This window comes from Oryza glaberrima, chromosome 7 (genome assembly GCF_000147395.1).
Source record: "Oryza glaberrima chromosome 7, OglaRS2, whole genome shotgun sequence".
Lineage (NCBI taxonomy): Eukaryota > Viridiplantae > Streptophyta > Magnoliopsida > Poales > Poaceae > Oryza > Oryza glaberrima.
Genome location: NC_068332.1, coordinates 26,126,252 through 26,142,703, shown reverse-complemented (window position 1 = coordinate 26,142,703; position 16,452 = coordinate 26,126,252). Strand labels below are relative to the sequence as shown.

Here is a 16,452-nt window from a genome sequence, read left to right as displayed (position 1 = left end):
CCAGAAAGAAATATCGCGCCAACCTGCCGAGGCCCGTCCTTTCCACCGCAGCCGTTCGATCTCCCGTGCCGGACACGTGTACGTCCCAGATCCCCCGTGATAACCGTCCTCAACCGCAAAACCGCCACGGGTAGAGGCGACCAGGCTCCCTATTTAAACTCCTCCTCCCGCTACGAACTCCTCATCAAAATCTTGCAGCACACCAATCCATTGAAGCAAATTAACATTTCTCTTGCAAATTTCGATCTAGCTAGATCATTTGCAAAGCTTGTTTGTTGATCGATCGATGATGGGGCCGAACGTGTCGTCGGAGAAGAAGGCGTTGGCGGCGGCGAAGAGGAGGGCGTACGTGACGTTCCTGGCCGGCGACGGCGACTACTGGAAGGGCGTCGTGGGGCTCGCCAAGGGGCTCCGCCGCGTCCGCTCGGCGTACCCGCTGGTGGTCGCCGTGCTCCCGGACGTCCCCGGCGAGCACCGGCGGAAGCTGGTCGAGCAGGGGTGCGTGGTCCGGGAGATCCAGCCGGTGTACCCGCCGGAGAGCCAGACGCAGTTCGCCATGGCCTACTACGTGATCAACTACTCGAAGCTCCGCATCTGGGAGTTCGTGGAGTACGAGCGGATGGTCTACCTCGACGCCGACATCCAGGTGTTCGACAACATCGACCACCTGTTCGACCTCGACAAGGGCGCCTTCTACGCCGTCAAGGACTGCTTCTGCGAGAAGACGTGGAGCCACACGCCGCAGTACGACATCGGCTACTGCCAGCAGCGCGCCGACGAGGTGGCGTGGCCGGAGCGCGAGCTCGGCCCGCCGCCGCCGCTCTACTTCAACGCCGGCATGTTCGTCCACGAGCCCGGCCTCGGCACCGCCAAGGACCTGCTCGACGCGCTCGTCGTCACGCCGCCCACCCCGTTCGCCGAGCAGGACTTCCTCAACATGTTCTTCCGCGAACAGTACAAGCCCATCCCCAACGTCTACAACCTCGTTCTCGCCATGCTCTGGAGGCACCCGGAGAACGTCGACCTCGACCAGGTCAAGGTCGTCCATTACTGTGCAGCGGTAAGCATTACATGATCGATCATCTCGATAATTCGATGAATCGATCGGTGAATGATCGATTATCTGATCGAGCGATGGATGGCATGATTTGATTGCAGGGTTCGAAGCCATGGAGGTTCACCGGGAAGGAGGAGAACATGGACAGAGAAGATATAAAGATGCTGGTGAAGAGGTGGTGGGACATCTACAACGACGAGAGCCTCGACTACAAGGAGGAGGAGGACAACGCCGACGAGGCCAGCCAGCCTATGCGGACGGCGCTCGCCGAGGCCGGCGCCGTCAAGTACTTCCCGGCGCCCTCCGCCGCGTAGGCGCGCTCGTCGCCGGCAGTGGCCGCCGTCAAGTCTTGATAGCTACAATAATAATTGGCGCTTATTAAGGAGTGCTAGCTATGATTAATTAGGGGATATGATCTGCATAAACATTTTAGTATTGCAGATATATCGGTCATGGTCTTACTTTTGAGTGTGTTTTTTTTCTTTTGTTTAGTACGAGGTAACACCCAAAGTCTGTATTCAGTTTGTAAATACGTACGTATATGGTTGGTCTAACTATAAACAGATCTGCCTACTATACATGTACGTTACTGTTGATACATTTTGTAGTTAATAAAGGTTTTTCTTCTATATACCTTTGTACTAGCTTCTATGATATTGTCAATGTCTTCTCAGTGTTGTTAAAATCACGATTCTGAACTAAAAGTTTCAAGCTCTAAGTACATATAGAATTGTAGAATCAAAAATCTTAAATAAGATTATCAAGTTATAAAATTGTACTACCTTCATCTCAAAATAAGTGCAGCTGTGAATATCTGTGCCCAACGTTTAACCGTCCAGCTTATTTAAAAAAATATGAAAAATTTAAAAATATTTAGTCACACATAAAGTACTATTCATGTTTTATCATCTAATAGCAATAAAAATACTAATCATAAAAAAATTTCAAATAAGACGAACAATCAAACGTTGAACGTGAAAAGTGTAAAACTGCACTTATTTTGAGACGGAGGGAGTAAGACAATCAATATTTTGATAACTTAGCGTCCTGATCTGAACATGTAACTACGTACCTATGCCTGTGTTGTAGGCTATATCTTTTCTTTTAAGATGTGAAAAATAAAGAATGAAAGGTATGATATAAGAAAAATCTAAACAAGAGATATTATGAAAAATGAAAGAGAAGATAAGAGTATAAAAAAGGGAAGGAAATCAGGTACGTCTTGATCCAGAATGAAGCGGTAATTTCGGATGTTGTCATGTACATGTCGTTTGGTTTGGAAAGCGATCATCATCAAGCCGTTAATTGACATGAATGCCAAGAATGGGTTCCAGAGACGATCGATCAGCATCAGCAGCACATGCACAGGAGAGGGGGTGGTTTGGTCGGTGCACCGCCCACGCTTAGGACAATTCAATTCAATTACTGGCTGATGGATCATGGATCGAGTACGCTACCTTATCCGAAACAAAACTTGAGACTACTCCCTCCGTTCTAAAATAAGTATAGTTTTACACTGTTCATATTCAACGTTTGACCATTCGTCTTATTTAAATTTTTTTTAGATTAGTATTTTTATTACTCTTAGATGATAAAACATGAATAGTACTTTATGTGTGACTAAATATTTTTAAATTTTTCATAAAATTTTTAAATAAGACAGACAGTCAAACGTTGGGTAGGGATATTTACGACTGCATTTATTTTGGAACGGAGTTAGTAATTAATTTAAGCGATTGGGCGCGCAAATGACGATGGACGGGTGACACATGCACTCTCCTGTCTCCTGAGTCGCAATCGAATTTGCACACCTGTCGGGGTACGTGGCCAACGCCCTTCATCTTCAACCACGTCCACGTACTACCTACCTTAATTATCCACCCGTTTCGTTTTTCTTTCTTTTGCTGCTTGAATTGCACCGGTGATCCACTTAACCAATTCAAACTGCATCATCCGATAAGTAACAAATAGTACGGTTAGTAAAGTAGTCTCTCCGTTATATATTGATCATCACATTATCCAAAAATGGAAATTTCCAAAGTTATTATTAATATTACCTTGGGGCAGTGTTTAGGTTACTTCAAACTTCTAAAAATTCCGTCACATTAAATGTTTGAACACATGCATGGAGCATTAAATGTGGGCGAAAAAAAACCAATTGCACAGTTTGCATGTAATTTGCGTGACGAATCTTTTAAGCCTAATTACGCTATGATTTAACAATGTGATGCTACAGTAAACATTTGCTAATAATGGATTAATTAGGCTTAATAAATTCGTCCCGTAGCTTACATGCGGAATCTGTAATTTGTTTTGTTATTAGTATGTAATTTGTTTTGTTAGTTTAAATGTGTGTCCGTATACTTAGAAAAATTTGGCACGTGAACTAAATATGGCCTTGGTCCTTTTGTTTGACACATTTAATCTTATTGTAATTTGTATCTATGTTGCATGCGAACATTTAATGTAAGTGTTGTAGAGGGAGTTAAAGTCAGTATGTTTCTTTTTATGTTTTTTCATCACATACTTACATTAAATGAAGCACAGAGTAGTTTGCTTTTTTTTAAAAAAAAAATATATGATGCACAATATAAAACGGAGGGAGCAAGTAGTAGCCCCCTTGTCACAGTGCCAGGTTCAAAGGAAGCATCGCCTGGCTGCCTGAGGATTAATTCGTGAGGCAATTCGACGGGCGCTGAACGAAAACCAGAAGGAAACAGATCAAATCAAAACAGAGTTTGAGAGTAGGCGATGCATGCATGTCAACACTGTCTTGCTCCCTCCTAACCATGGCACGTACCTTCATTCGTCGCCTCGCCATCGCCCTCACCGCTCGGGCGACGACAAATTAGGTACTCCCTCAGTCTCAAAATATAAGTGTTTTTAGACTCTAACATAGTTTCTGATATACTATTTTAACCAACAAAATCTATATAAAAGTAAGATATTTTAAATAAAAGAGTTATATATTATGATAGTTTATTTAATGATAAATCTAATAACATTAATTTTACGTGATTGATTTTTTTATTAATAGTTAAAGTTGAAAATATTTGACTTACCACTGCGCTAAAAATACTTATATTTTGGAATGGAAGGAGCACTCCATCCACCGTCTATCCATCCATCTATGTGTAATGTGTTTGCTGCCTAGCTTGACTACGGCTCGGCTCAGCTTGGATGAGCACGTAGAAATGAGTCATATACGTAGTATATATGTGTGCATTGAGTCACCTGGGACAGCGACCGCCGCGCGCTGCAGGCTGCCATCGTCTTGCCGTTAACTTCAGTACTCACATCAGGAAAGGGAGACCCAGCCATTTTGGCTAACCGGCCATTAATTAGTCAATTTTTTTCTAGAGTACAAGGGGCAGACGGCCTTGTCTGCCGACGGTTTTCTAAAATTGTCACACGAATCCCCAGTCTTCTTCTTGTTTCGTTACTGTTACATGTCATGACTTCTTAGGTCGCAAACACCTGTGAATGGTACAGTAATTGTCAATACTATAACAGGATAAACTCGGACCCGTTAAACATACGGAAAACATGTGCAACGCAACGCGGGAACCGTAAAAACTGGGACACCTCATTCATGTCAACCGGTCTGGAGATTTCATATGCTTCTGCAGTTTAGCATGATTTCAGGATAAATTCAGACCCGTACAGGAATTATGTACAGTGCAACACAGAAACCATAAAACTGAACAGCTCATTCTTCATGTCAACTGGGAAGTTTCATGTGGAAGTAGCAGTTTAGCATGCCTGTTCATTATCTCAGGATTTGGCAGCGATGTTGAGCCCATATATATCCTTTTAATCATTTACCATGCATGCGGTCTTCTGCACCGTGGTTGCTTCAGGTTGCAGTTTCAGCTTCCCAGAGGAGTGCAGGTAAAATGGGCATCACTAGCTAACTATTACTACACAACATTATGCAACGTGAGCAGCAGAGCTTTAGTTACATTCAACACTGCATTTCCAGCCACTACATGCAGTTCTTCTACTACAACAAAACAACTCAGGACACATCCTGAATTACCCAACTTTTATTGCTAACACAATAATGCAATCGTTATAACTTACTTAGAGGCTTCACCTATTTGCATACACCACTTTAGGTACAGTTTTTAACTTTAGTCCACAGCTGCCAACACAATTGTACAGGGAAAAACCCAATTATCTGCAGTCCATCAAAATGAGCGTCTAACCTCGTCACAGGCACACATGACGATTTTGTTACTCCCGTGGCCTAGCAAGCCACAGCGAACTCAAAGCACGCAAGCGTGAAAAGTAATCGTGTATGGCAAGAAGAGCCCGCGAGGCTTGCCGGATCGTCAGAATTCGTTGCATTTGATGCAATGTCTGCTGTCGCAGGTTGTCCGCCTGACAAAAATGAAACCAAAAGAATAGTCAAAATCTAAGCTTTAATCACTGCAAAGGCGACATCTGACACAAATCACCAGTTAATAAATCCATGTTGTCAGGCAGAAGAACGATGACACTTAGAAGGTGAAGATACTTGCCTGGCAAAGGAAATTCTCGAGCGTTCCTAGTTTACCCATGGCCATTGCCATCTGACCCATGTAGTTCGCCACATTCCCAGAAGACCCTGATGAACCGAGAGATCCAGCCAAAGTATCTGCCAGAGATTGCTGCAGTGCTTCCATACCTTGTGAAAGTGCATCCTCTGCCTGCTGAGAAGATTCCTGGAGGTTGTTTAATCCCAGCAACTGCTGCTCGGTTAAAGGTTCGAGGTGATTTGCTAGGAGCTGAAATTTTGTACCATATGGTGAAATCAGTATAAATTACAGGACCAGAAAGGGGCATCAGACAAATAAGAAAATATTGAGATTTAATCCGCGGTCACCTTTAAAAGCTCAGATGGACGGAAACCACCAAGCCACAGGAAGCATCTTTCTGCGGGTGTCTTCCACATGCCTGAAAGTATATGAAACACATCGGCCTTTGCAGCTACACCCTTAACCTTGAATACCTCGTCATAATGCGCCATTATGCCATCAACAATAAGACGAAGGTCACTGTCACTTGCATGAGCATTCACTGCTGTCCTCAACTCATTTATCTGCTTATTTTGCTCCTCGAGCCATCTAGTGTATTCTAAGTCAAAAGTCAATGCCCCTGCAAAACACAAGCTTAATGTTTTAGAAAGCATGCAGCAAACAGTTAATATAAACTGTTAAAAAGATAAAACAATGTAAGTACACAAGACACAAAATGTTAATGGGTACCAAGCGATGAAAATATGACAAATTACCATTTCCACTCATGGCATGGGTCTGGTCTCCAGAGCTAGAGATGAAGATTCCCTGCAATTGAATATCCAAGAATTCTCTGAGGACAGAAGGTAGTATTTTTCAAAACTATTTTTTGATGATCCAGCATGCAACCATAAAGATTTTACCTGCTGACGAGCTTTCTGAAGTTCCTGCTCTAGCTGTGCAAGCTTCAGCTTACTGCTCTCTAGTTGTTGCACATATGCCTTAAATGTTCAAAGAGAAAATACATGTCATGGTGGATCAAAACAACTATCACTAAAAACTGCAATTAAACAATTAAACTTGATTCATATTTGACTTAAGCCCTTGCCATCCCATATAAAAGAGATAACAACTGCGACAATTCAAATTAGATAGACCTAGTTTGCACAGGTAAGTTCACAGAATTAATCCTATGCTTTTCCAAACAAGGCTTTTTTATTCAGAGCAAAAGCGAACATAAGAGCAAATCTGCAGTAGTACCTTTTTCCTCAGCCGACTTTTTCTTGCTGCCTCACGATTTTGAGCAAGCCGCCGCATTGTCTATTGCATGCCAAAATACAATATGAAATTAATCACACAAGATTAAGTGACATTGTATACGAAAAGAAACGGAACTAAAATGTCACCTTTTGGTCCATAAGTTTGTCAGATCTGTCAGATCTATCTGAAGAGTTAGAAGCCATGACTGCACCACTATGTCCGTTTTCTAACTGCAAGTTTGAGCAGCTGAGCATATTTAGAGCACTATTTGGCAGTGGATTCATAGTATCAATATGTTATCAGGGTGCTACAGCAAAACATGACATTGCGAATCAGTAAATAAAATAGATTAAAAGTATGAGTGCTTCAGTGTCAGTAGATGAAACAGCACAAGAATTGCAAGGTTTAAACGGTCAATTACATTTGATTCTTCTTACTACTGTCATAGTCAGTGGTATCTCCATTCTCCAGAAGACTATTGGTTGAGTATCTCTCAATTATCCAACTCATAGCAAGTAGAAAACGAGAAAAGAAGTTACTACCCTAACAGCACCAGCTCTATTCTTGAGCTCTAGCAGTCAATTTGATGGCATCTTAGCGTGTAAAGGAAAGATGACAACCTCAAAAAGGATTACCTGGTGGTTTTTGTCGTCGTTGTCTACAACAATCGATGTGTCAGTCCTTGAACTAGCATCTGCCATTACTGGGCCTCAACAGGCCACAATCAACAGGAGACAGCAAATCACTTTGCTCTCTCCTTTCTGCCAGAAAGGTTGCAAGCACAGCCCTATGAACCGCCAGATTGATCGATGGCTGAAATCTACAGATCATTTTTTTTTTAAAAAAAAGAAGGGAAATCTTTGACGACTTAGTAGCTTACATACTGAAACCTCAAACAGCTAAGGATATCGTACAGTACATGCTTGCGCCAAATTCTTTCTAATCAAAGACAGTAACTCCTCAGGAGTTACAGCAATCGTACATAGTAGAAAACATAATAGTAGAAGAATTTAAATGATAAGCACGTGGGGACAAGAATACGCACACTGACGTACTTATGTCGATCTGAAACCCCACAGGTTGGCCAATCTCCCTGACGGACCACAACAGCTTGGACAGTGCTACTCCCCTTTGTGCCACTGGACCAAACATAAATCGAGCCAATAGATAATGTCATTACTGGACAAGCTTTGTTCTTGGGTAGTGAATTCATTCATGAACCATTTAAAATTTCCAATACAACAGGTACAGTAGACGTTTTGAATTTTGACCAAAACAAGTAGTACTAAGGAGTAAAAATAACAGCTTGTAAATACTAGAGCAATAGCGGGCGCACACTAGCATAAGAGAATTTGGTGGTAATACTAATACCCGGCCTGATACATACTACTTGATAATCGAAACCAACTCAAAAACGAAGGGGAGCGAGAGCATGCATACAGTGAACGATCGTCGGTGGCGGTTGGGGGAAATCTCGGCAAGGCACCGGCGGCGCACGACCATGATCAGCCCTCTGCCCTCCCTCGCCGCCGGGGAAACGGCACAGACTCACTCAAGGTGGGGGGAAAACAAAAAAATCCAATCAACGCCCACGTTACTCCTCCTTCCGTGAGGCCGTCGGAGCTGGCGGGGGCGAGGGACCTCCGGGAGCTAGGGGCTCTGCGGCAGCGGCGTCGCCGTGGTGGATTTGGGAGGAGGAGGAGGAGCGGAAGGGGTTTGGGGGGGAGGAAGCTTCGAGAAGGTCTCGTGGTGGTGGGAGAGTGGAGGAGGTGGAGAGAGGGAAGGCGCCAAAGTGGGGGGAGGGCGGGGTGGACTCGGTGCATGGGGTGGGGTGAGGATGACAGGTGGGCCCAGCAACAGTTGGCTCGTCGCGTGACGCAACTTTGTGGATAGGCAGGCGGCGCTGGTGGGGCCCGCCGCTTAGCCTCCGCTCACCAACTCCTCCTCTTGCTAATCTCCGTCTTTGACTTGCCCACTTCAACTCAAGGGAAACCGCCGGGACACCAAAGGAGGAACGTGAGCAAGCCGTCGCCGGCGGACGGCGGCCGGCGGCCGGCGGCGCAGACAGAGGAGGAGGAGGCGACAGCGACATGGTGCAAATCATCTCACAAAAATATGGTGTATTTACATATAATTAGTAAGTGAGAGTTCAACGAATAGCACAAATGGGGGTGTAGCTCATATGGTAGAGCGCTCGCTTCGCATGCGAGAGGCACGGGGTTCGATTCCCCGCACCTCCACTTTCATTTTTTAAGTTAGCATGTCTTGTCAGAAATTCAGAATGAAACTGATAAAATCACAAACTTTTTTTTTCAATGATCAAAGCATGTTTGATCACAAAATTCAGAATGAAACTTTGGTCATGAGACCCAATACTGGATCAGTACTCCCGCGAGTTCCTCCCAGGTATCTCTTCTATTCGGGCTGACAAAATGGTAACCTCCGTATAGAATTTCAGCGTTTCCCAATAATCAAAGCACCTTTTTTTTGTAAATAAAATAATCAAAAGCATGTTTGATCAGAAATTCAGAATGAAATTTAGGCCATGAGCCTGGATCAGTCCCACAAGTTCCTCCCAGGTATTTCCCTTGTATTCAAACTAATAAAAGTGATATATCCTCCATATAAAATTTCAAGAGAACTGCTAGTACATGACAGCAGCATGAGAACGACAAAACTTAACTCTGAATTTCTGGTACCGATATTCCGTACAAAATCATCGTGGAAAATCCTATCATTCTATACTAAGCATGCTTTTGGTTTGGCCTGAAAAACGAACACGTAGAAAAGGCTCTGACGTTGAATTGGTGATCATGGAGATGTCTAGTAAGTTGGGATGGAAGAATCGGCTTTAACGGCATAAGCGTGAATCCCACCCGCAACATTGTAAACTTTTCTGAACCCCTGCAAAACAATGGAACTTCATGTGAGGATGCCGTTCCACTACTCAGTTGCTCTGCATTGCACATCCACCATAGAGTGCGACTACACTTTGCAAGAACTATGCGAGTACTTCAATTACCTGTGATTGCAGCCATTTAGCTACCTGCATTGAGCGCATACCATGGTGGCACTGGGGGCAAATATGAAAGGACAAGTGTTAGAATGAATAATAATAACACATTGATGCAAATGTGTGTACCAATGATGTGTGCATATTACTTCCTTCCGCAATCACCGAATCAACTCAAAATCACAATATGTAGGAGGTACTGGTGCTCTCTTTTTCATTTGACAGGTACTTGGCCTTTATGGATGCACACTGGCAGCAAGTTTCATTAGAGGAGTAACCAACTTACCAGAACATAAGTGTCCTTCTGAGGATCAAATTCATCTGTCATAACTGGTCCCCAAGTTCCAAACTGTCGAAGAGATAGAACTTTAAACCCTTCAAGAGAAGCTTTATCTCTGCCATGCAAGAAGTAAAACTCAACATAAGCTTCATGCGAATAGGCGAACAATAACAGTAACTGTACTGAACTAGGTAACCACAACATCATGGATATGGAGATAAATACTTCATGTTTGATCATCTTAACAGTTTTTCTTTACTCCTGATAATGTGTATTTTGAAAACCACAACGAAGATGTCGCAACAGTTATTCACTGGAATATAGTTTAGAAAAGTACAAAATGTCAAAATGAAGCTCATTTTCTGTGTGAGGATGGCAATATAAGGACAGCTCTTAAAAGAAATGGACAGGTCCTAGTAGTACTATTTTGGTTAAACATGTCTATCATTTCACTGATGCGTAATTATGAGTATTATTCTAGCAATCAGGACACAGGTAAATCTTACACTTCATCAGGCTCCCGAACATCAATCAACTGAGCTTCTTCAAGAAAGTTAGGATCTTGCATTTTTGCATGAAGCTCCTCTGGTGGAATGTCTTCCACTACGCATTGGTCTCTGAAGTTAGGTGGAAAAGAAATCAATAAATATTGTTTGTATACATAGAACATAATTTTGTTACAAGTATCTACCTCTCAGCAAGCACTTGCAACAAATGCCATCCAAATTTTGTCTTACACCGTACAACCTTGTTCAAAGGAGCACCGAAAGCTGCTTCCTCAAATTCTGGAACCTGCTCAGTTCAAGTAAAAATGTTCAAACTCCATTGAAGACATTGTTAATGCCTTCACGGTGCTTACAGAAAAGAGAAAAGGAAAAAAAACACACATAAAATTGGTGGAGCTTCACACATCAAGCTAGCAAGTGATTGTCACACTTGAATTTAATGGTTGTGAGAAGAGAGCTAGCATAGAGTAGAATAAGGGGCAGATGGATTTAGGTGTGTATGTCATAAAGGCCTGAAATTAATTAGATAAAGTACATACATCAGTATCAATGCGCTTAATAAGAAAAGACAAAACTTGTGGCATGAATTCACAGCAGTTAGTTTCCAAGGCAAGCAACCAAGTACCAATACCAAAACAATTAATTCTACATTTTTCTAGTTCGCCAATTGGTGAGGTTGGGAACTCCTAACAAATTGGAACCATCATAAAGAAGTAAGTTGACCAACGAAAGTCAAGCCAAATTTTAGTGGTAAAGTAAAAATTTATACTGCCAAGCATAAGGTTTCCAACTGCATCTTGTATGGAGTATGGACCTTATCAGCACCACCAAGCATAGTCAGAGAAACCAGATGGTTCCATAGTACATTTTAGGCATGTGATTAGCTCATTTGTAGTTTTGATCAGCCCTTTGATCAATTAACAATATGTAAAGTCCTAGATGAAAAGTCGCTACTACCATGCCAGAAAAGCATGTAAATGGAGTACCATCTGTCCTCTTCGAACCCACCCCAGCATTCCACCATTTTCTTTCGATGGGCATAAAGAGTACTCGACAGCTAAATCGCTCAAGTCTGCACCTGAAACACACACAAAAAAGCTAGATGCTGAGCAATATCCTTTTAATTAGTCTCCATGTTTATGTGAAAGTGTATATCAGCATCCACATGATGATGAATGTAAAGAATTTATAAATTGGGACATACATTTGAATCTAGGACTGCGGCATATTGGACCACACGGTTCTCTAGCGTAGTTGAGTTGAGTACATGAAACATAGAGCATAAGAAACATAGGCAGGTAAAAAAGGTTGGTACCTCCTGTAATGATGTTCTTTTCAAGATCGACCAAAAGCCTGACATCCTGTTCGCCGACGAGCAGATGCTGGACAAGCAACTCCTTGCCCTCCCTGGGAGCAGTAGCAGCCGCAGAGCAGAAAACTAACAAACAGGTGTTCATGTCAATTACTTGATGAAACCATGTGGCACCATGCAAGAAGCACACAAATGCAAACAACACTAGTACTAACTAGTAACCGGATAGTATAGTAGGAAATAAAATGAAGCAAAACCTAGTATTGATACGGATGGCACATGCGAGAATAGCTAGATATCTGGTGGACATACGATACATATACAGCAGCAGAGTAGAGGTAAATGAGTAGCACGAGGACTCACCCCTGGTGGTTGGCCTGGACCTGGAGAGGGCGCCGGAGACGGGACGCATGGGAGGGTCCCTATCCCTCCTGACGGCGGAGGCGGAGGAGAAGGAGAAGGAGGGCGGCAGAGGCGAGAGGGCCGCGGAGGCGAGGAGCGGGAGGCGGCGCGCGAAGCCGGAAAACGAGGGCGTGGGGGTGGGAGCGACGGCGGCGGAAGCGTACGGGAGCTGCGCCGCCCTGGCTCCCCTCAGACCAAGCATGGCCGCGCGAGGGCGAGGCTCCGATGGCGGTGGGCGCTGCTGCAGGAGAGGAGAGGAGAGGAGGAAGGAGGAAGAAGGATTGGAAGACGAGTGAAGCCAAGAGAAAGATCCCCTCACCTCCGCATCATTCGTTCGTTCGTTCGTCAACAAGGCCGGAGTCGCTGTATGGGCTCACTTCAACTTGGGCCTGACATGTCATCCGACGGCCCATTTTACTTACTATTGGGCCTTCCTGTCCTCCTCCCACCTGCTTCCCTACCAAGAATGAGGCCCGCTTAGAATGCGGCCACCATTTCCGTTACTCGAACAAATCACCGAACTTCTCCCTCTAAAAAAATTCAGCAAACCAGCATCACCGAACAGATGGTGATCCGGACCCTACCTTTAATCGTGCATCGGTCTCTTATCACTGGTAATACTAGTATTCGTACAGTACTGGTAATATATATTGCGAGGAATTAATTGAAAGCCCATATATGAACAATGAGATTATCTCTCATCGTTCTGCCTTTTACTGGCGGTAGCTACGTGAAAGGGATAGACATTGACTGTAGTACTAGTATCTATATGTATCTTGACTGCAAACAGCAGCTATTAGTACGTATACCGGTCTAGAATGTACCATAAAAGTACTCAAGCTATATGGTCAATAATCACTCAATTGGACTAGTATCTGATCCTGGATATGCGTTTGCTTAATTAGTCAATTATGAATCGACAATGCATGCATCTGGATTCCTGATTGCTTTTGTCCTCGATCAGCAATCGATCGATTGATCTAGTCTAGGCATGCATTAGGCACATAAGTATGATCTGCATCTGCATGCTAGCTACCTGGGAATTTTATCGATCACCAAAAACTATATATCCTGATCAGTCGCACGCGCGTGCGCACGGATGTTGAAATGTACGAGCGCCTTGGGTCCGTGTGAATGAGACAATTTATCGATCGATCTCAAGGAATATAATTAATCGATCGGCAGGTCAAACTCAAAACGAATGGATGATTTTCTAGCTCTGAATTTCTCAAGTCTTTAAAAAATAGTAGCAGGCTAGCACACCCACCTTCTTCAATTCGTCGTCGAGCAGTTGCGATGCCATCGTCGATGACGGTCATCACTGACGATCAATGCTGCGCTGGATGATTTTGCTTTCAAAGAATCCAAATATAACATATATACTCGAAAACGACTTCATTTTTTGACTGAAGAGAATAACTTGTGTTTACCTGCTAGCCAATTGGCTAGAGACTGACTGGAGAGAGCGAATAGCCGTGAGACAGCTAGCTAGCTAGCAATCTGGTTTTACCGTTCATCTTTTTACCTAGATAACTTCTTGTTTGTAGATAGATGAAACACATCCTATGAATCTGGACTTTGAATGGGTTATCTCAGTTAATTCCAACCTATCCTTTGGGTAACAGTACTTGACTGGGTGACCTCCCTCTAACTCGAACCAACAAGTCTCTTGTCTTGTCTTCCTTCCTTCCATGCGTGAATTTTTCTATGGTTAAAATTAATAACTACAGTAGCTAGCTGGTACAAATCTCCAACTAAATTTTATAGGCAGGATTTTTTCAAGGTAGCATAGCATACTAGCTCAGATTCTGAACTTAACTACAAATGTGTGATAAGGATAAAAGATTTATACATACTGCATGTTGGAATTTGAAGTCCATTAATGTAGATATTGGCTTAACTTTGGATGAAAGTTTACACATAGGATTGAATAAGATTTCTCCTTTTGTTGTTCGAACTTATTCTCTCATCATCTTTGGTCATTACGTTCAAAATTTTGTAATAAGTGGTTTCTATCTTAATTGAAGAAAATGCCAGTTCTTTTTTTAAAAAAAAAAAGCCAGAATATTCATCATATAAAAAAAAACTTAACTGGCACAATAATATCTACTCCTGTCTCTCACCCCAGCCGCCCAATGAAAATGCTCTGATCCAATTCTCCCAAAATTACCACTGTTTCGTCTGTTACTGCAGAAAATTACCACTGTTTCGTCTGTTACTGCAGGATATCGTTCCGAAACAGGGCTACTGTTTCTATGAAGGCACGCACATTGCACGTACGGCTGCACACCACGCTCACAAAAAGCTCTAGATAACATGCTCGGGGTGCAGCAGCATGGCCGGCAGAGGCACGGCATCTCGAAGCCACCGCCGGCGAAGAAGGGGAAGGCGGCGGCGAGGAAGTACAAGCCGCCGCAATGCCCTGGCGCCGTGAGGGTGGTGTACATAGCCAGCCCCATGAAGCTGACGGCGAGCCCCGAGGAGTTCCGCGCCGTCGTGCAGGAGCTCACCGGCCGCCACTCCAACATCGCCGACCGTCACTACGTTGACTCCACCATTGATCTCCCGCCGCCGCCGCCGCCGCCTCCAGCATACTGTGCCAGTTATGTTGCGTCGGCCACGGCGGCGGCGCCTCCCGTCGCAGCTGTACCACCGCCGGTGCTGACTCCGCCGTTGCCGCCGCAAACATTTCAGTCGTATGATCACGGCGGACAAGGGCACCGCTGGTAGACAACACTATTACTCCTAATTAGTAGATGAATAATAATGTATATATATGGAGGTTAAATTATATTATTAGCTAGGAAATCAATTGAATTCACTCATAGTGAAATAATTAAGTTTTGTCTAGTTGAAACTGCAGGGCTGTAAAATTATTGTATATGAAGGTTTGCAAATTATTATATTAGTATTATTTTTTCGGTCAGGCCGGTGTGAAGAAAAGCCCCAACCAATTTTATGAAAAAAAAAACACTTATGAGAGGTTTTTAAATTATCAATTAGAATTCAAATTATATTATCCATTTCCACTCTATTTTATTAGCTGGTTTTGTATGAGAAACCAACATCCACCTTTTCATTTATTCTTATACTTATTTGTACCGCTTATATTAGTAAAACTAGCATGGTGGTCCGCTCAGATTGCGCGGCTAGCATCATTATATTCTCTCTCATATAATAGCATATATGTTTTCTCATTATATTATTAAAATATATTACAATGACAACATAATTTTAAATTTTGCAGTAACTTTAAGAAACTACTAATGTGTAATATTAATATTGTATTTTATATACGTGTTAGTTATTAATTATTTTTAATATCAAATTTTAGTTATTTGTAAATTATATATATTCCTATATGGACTCTAGACTCATCTTTTAATATTTCTTTTTTTAATTCTGAATTTTTATTATTTCTAATTGTACTTGTATGTGGACTCTAAACTTATCTTTCAATATTCTTTAATTTTTAATTTTTCAGTTACTTCTAAATTGTATTCCTATATTGACTTTAAACTCTTCTTCTCGTGTTTTTCTTAATTTCGAATTTTAGTTATTTGTAAATTGTATTTTTATACGGACTCTAAACACTATTTTTCATTTTATTATGTTTATTCTGAATTTTAGTTAGTTTTAAATTCTTATATGGACTCTATACTCTACTTCTAATATTCCTTATTTTTTAATTCTGAATTTCTTTTTTTTTCTTAATTGTATTTCTATATGGACTCTATACTCTACTTCTAATATTCGTTATTTTTAATTCCGAATTTTTATTATTTCCTAATTGTATTTCTATATGGATTCTATACTCTACTTCTAATATTTCTTATTTTTAATTCCAAATTTCAGTTATTTCCTAATTGTATTTCTATATGGACTCTAGTCTCCTCTTCTAATATTCCTTATTTTTTAATTCCGAACTTCAACTATCCCTAAATTGTATTTCTATATGGACTCTAGTCGCCTCTTCTAATATTCCTTATTTTGTAATTCCAAATTTCAGCTATTTCTAAATTGTATTTCTATATAAACTCATATTTCAATATTCTTTAATTTTTAATTTCAAATTTCAGTTACTTCTAAATTGTATTCCTATATTGACTTTAAACTCTTCTTC

General features: G+C 42.1%; 4 protein-coding genes and 1 non-coding gene across 8 annotated transcripts; 3 read left to right on the top strand and 2 right to left on the bottom strand.

Moving 5' to 3' along the window:
- Positions 1-200: 200 nt before the first annotated feature.
- LOC127779150 (galactinol synthase 2-like) lies at positions 201-1,688 on the top strand. Its single transcript, XM_052305863.1, has 2 exons — positions 201-1,060; positions 1,159-1,688. The coding sequence occupies exons 1-2, from the start codon at positions 287-289 to the stop codon at positions 1,369-1,371; spliced, it is 987 nt and encodes a 328-aa protein (XP_052161823.1). The 5' UTR covers positions 201-286; the 3' UTR covers positions 1,372-1,688.
- Positions 1,689-4,646: 2,958 nt separating this feature from the next.
- On the bottom strand, positions 4,647-8,595 carry LOC127779759 (transcription factor TGA2.1). 4 transcript variants are annotated; one of them, XM_052306654.1, is made up of 10 exons: positions 8,257-8,594; positions 7,862-7,955; positions 7,452-7,636; positions 6,963-7,046; positions 6,817-6,876; positions 6,480-6,557; positions 6,333-6,384; positions 5,925-6,196; positions 5,581-5,826; positions 4,647-5,440 (listed from the first exon to the last, which is right to left on the bottom strand). In XM_052306654.1, exons 3-10 carry the CDS (start codon positions 7,515-7,517, stop codon positions 5,294-5,296), a joined length of 1,005 nt encoding a protein of 334 aa, XP_052162614.1. In that variant the 5' UTR covers positions 7,518-7,636; positions 7,862-7,955; positions 8,257-8,594; the 3' UTR covers positions 4,647-5,293. The 4 variants fall into 4 exon arrangements, with proteins under 4 accessions (XP_052162614.1, XP_052162616.1, XP_052162615.1 ...); XM_052306656.1 differs by having other exon boundaries at positions 7,452-7,629; XM_052306655.1 differs by having other exon boundaries at positions 7,872-7,955.
- A 388-nt stretch (positions 8,596-8,983) lies between these two features.
- Positions 8,984-9,056, top strand: TRNAA-CGC (transfer RNA alanine (anticodon CGC)). Its single transcript has one exon. It is a non-coding gene; the product is annotated as a tRNA-Ala (tRNA).
- A 318-nt stretch (positions 9,057-9,374) lies between these two features.
- On the bottom strand, positions 9,375-12,634 carry LOC127778461 (rhodanese-like/PpiC domain-containing protein 12, chloroplastic). Its single transcript, XM_052305066.1, has 8 exons — positions 12,291-12,634; positions 11,931-12,053; positions 11,602-11,693; positions 10,801-10,901; positions 10,616-10,726; positions 10,116-10,224; positions 9,839-9,889; positions 9,375-9,720 (listed from the first exon to the last, which is right to left on the bottom strand). The coding sequence occupies exons 1-8, from the start codon at positions 12,529-12,531 to the stop codon at positions 9,640-9,642; spliced, it is 909 nt and encodes a 302-aa protein (XP_052161026.1). The 5' UTR covers positions 12,532-12,634; the 3' UTR covers positions 9,375-9,639.
- Positions 12,635-14,645: 2,011 nt separating this feature from the next.
- LOC127778483 (protein SCARECROW 1-like) lies at positions 14,646-15,059 on the top strand. The gene has a single exon (XM_052305085.1). The coding sequence runs from the start codon at positions 14,646-14,648 to the stop codon at positions 15,057-15,059; it is 414 nt and encodes a 137-aa protein (XP_052161045.1).
- The last annotated feature ends 1,393 nt before the right edge of the window (positions 15,060-16,452 follow it).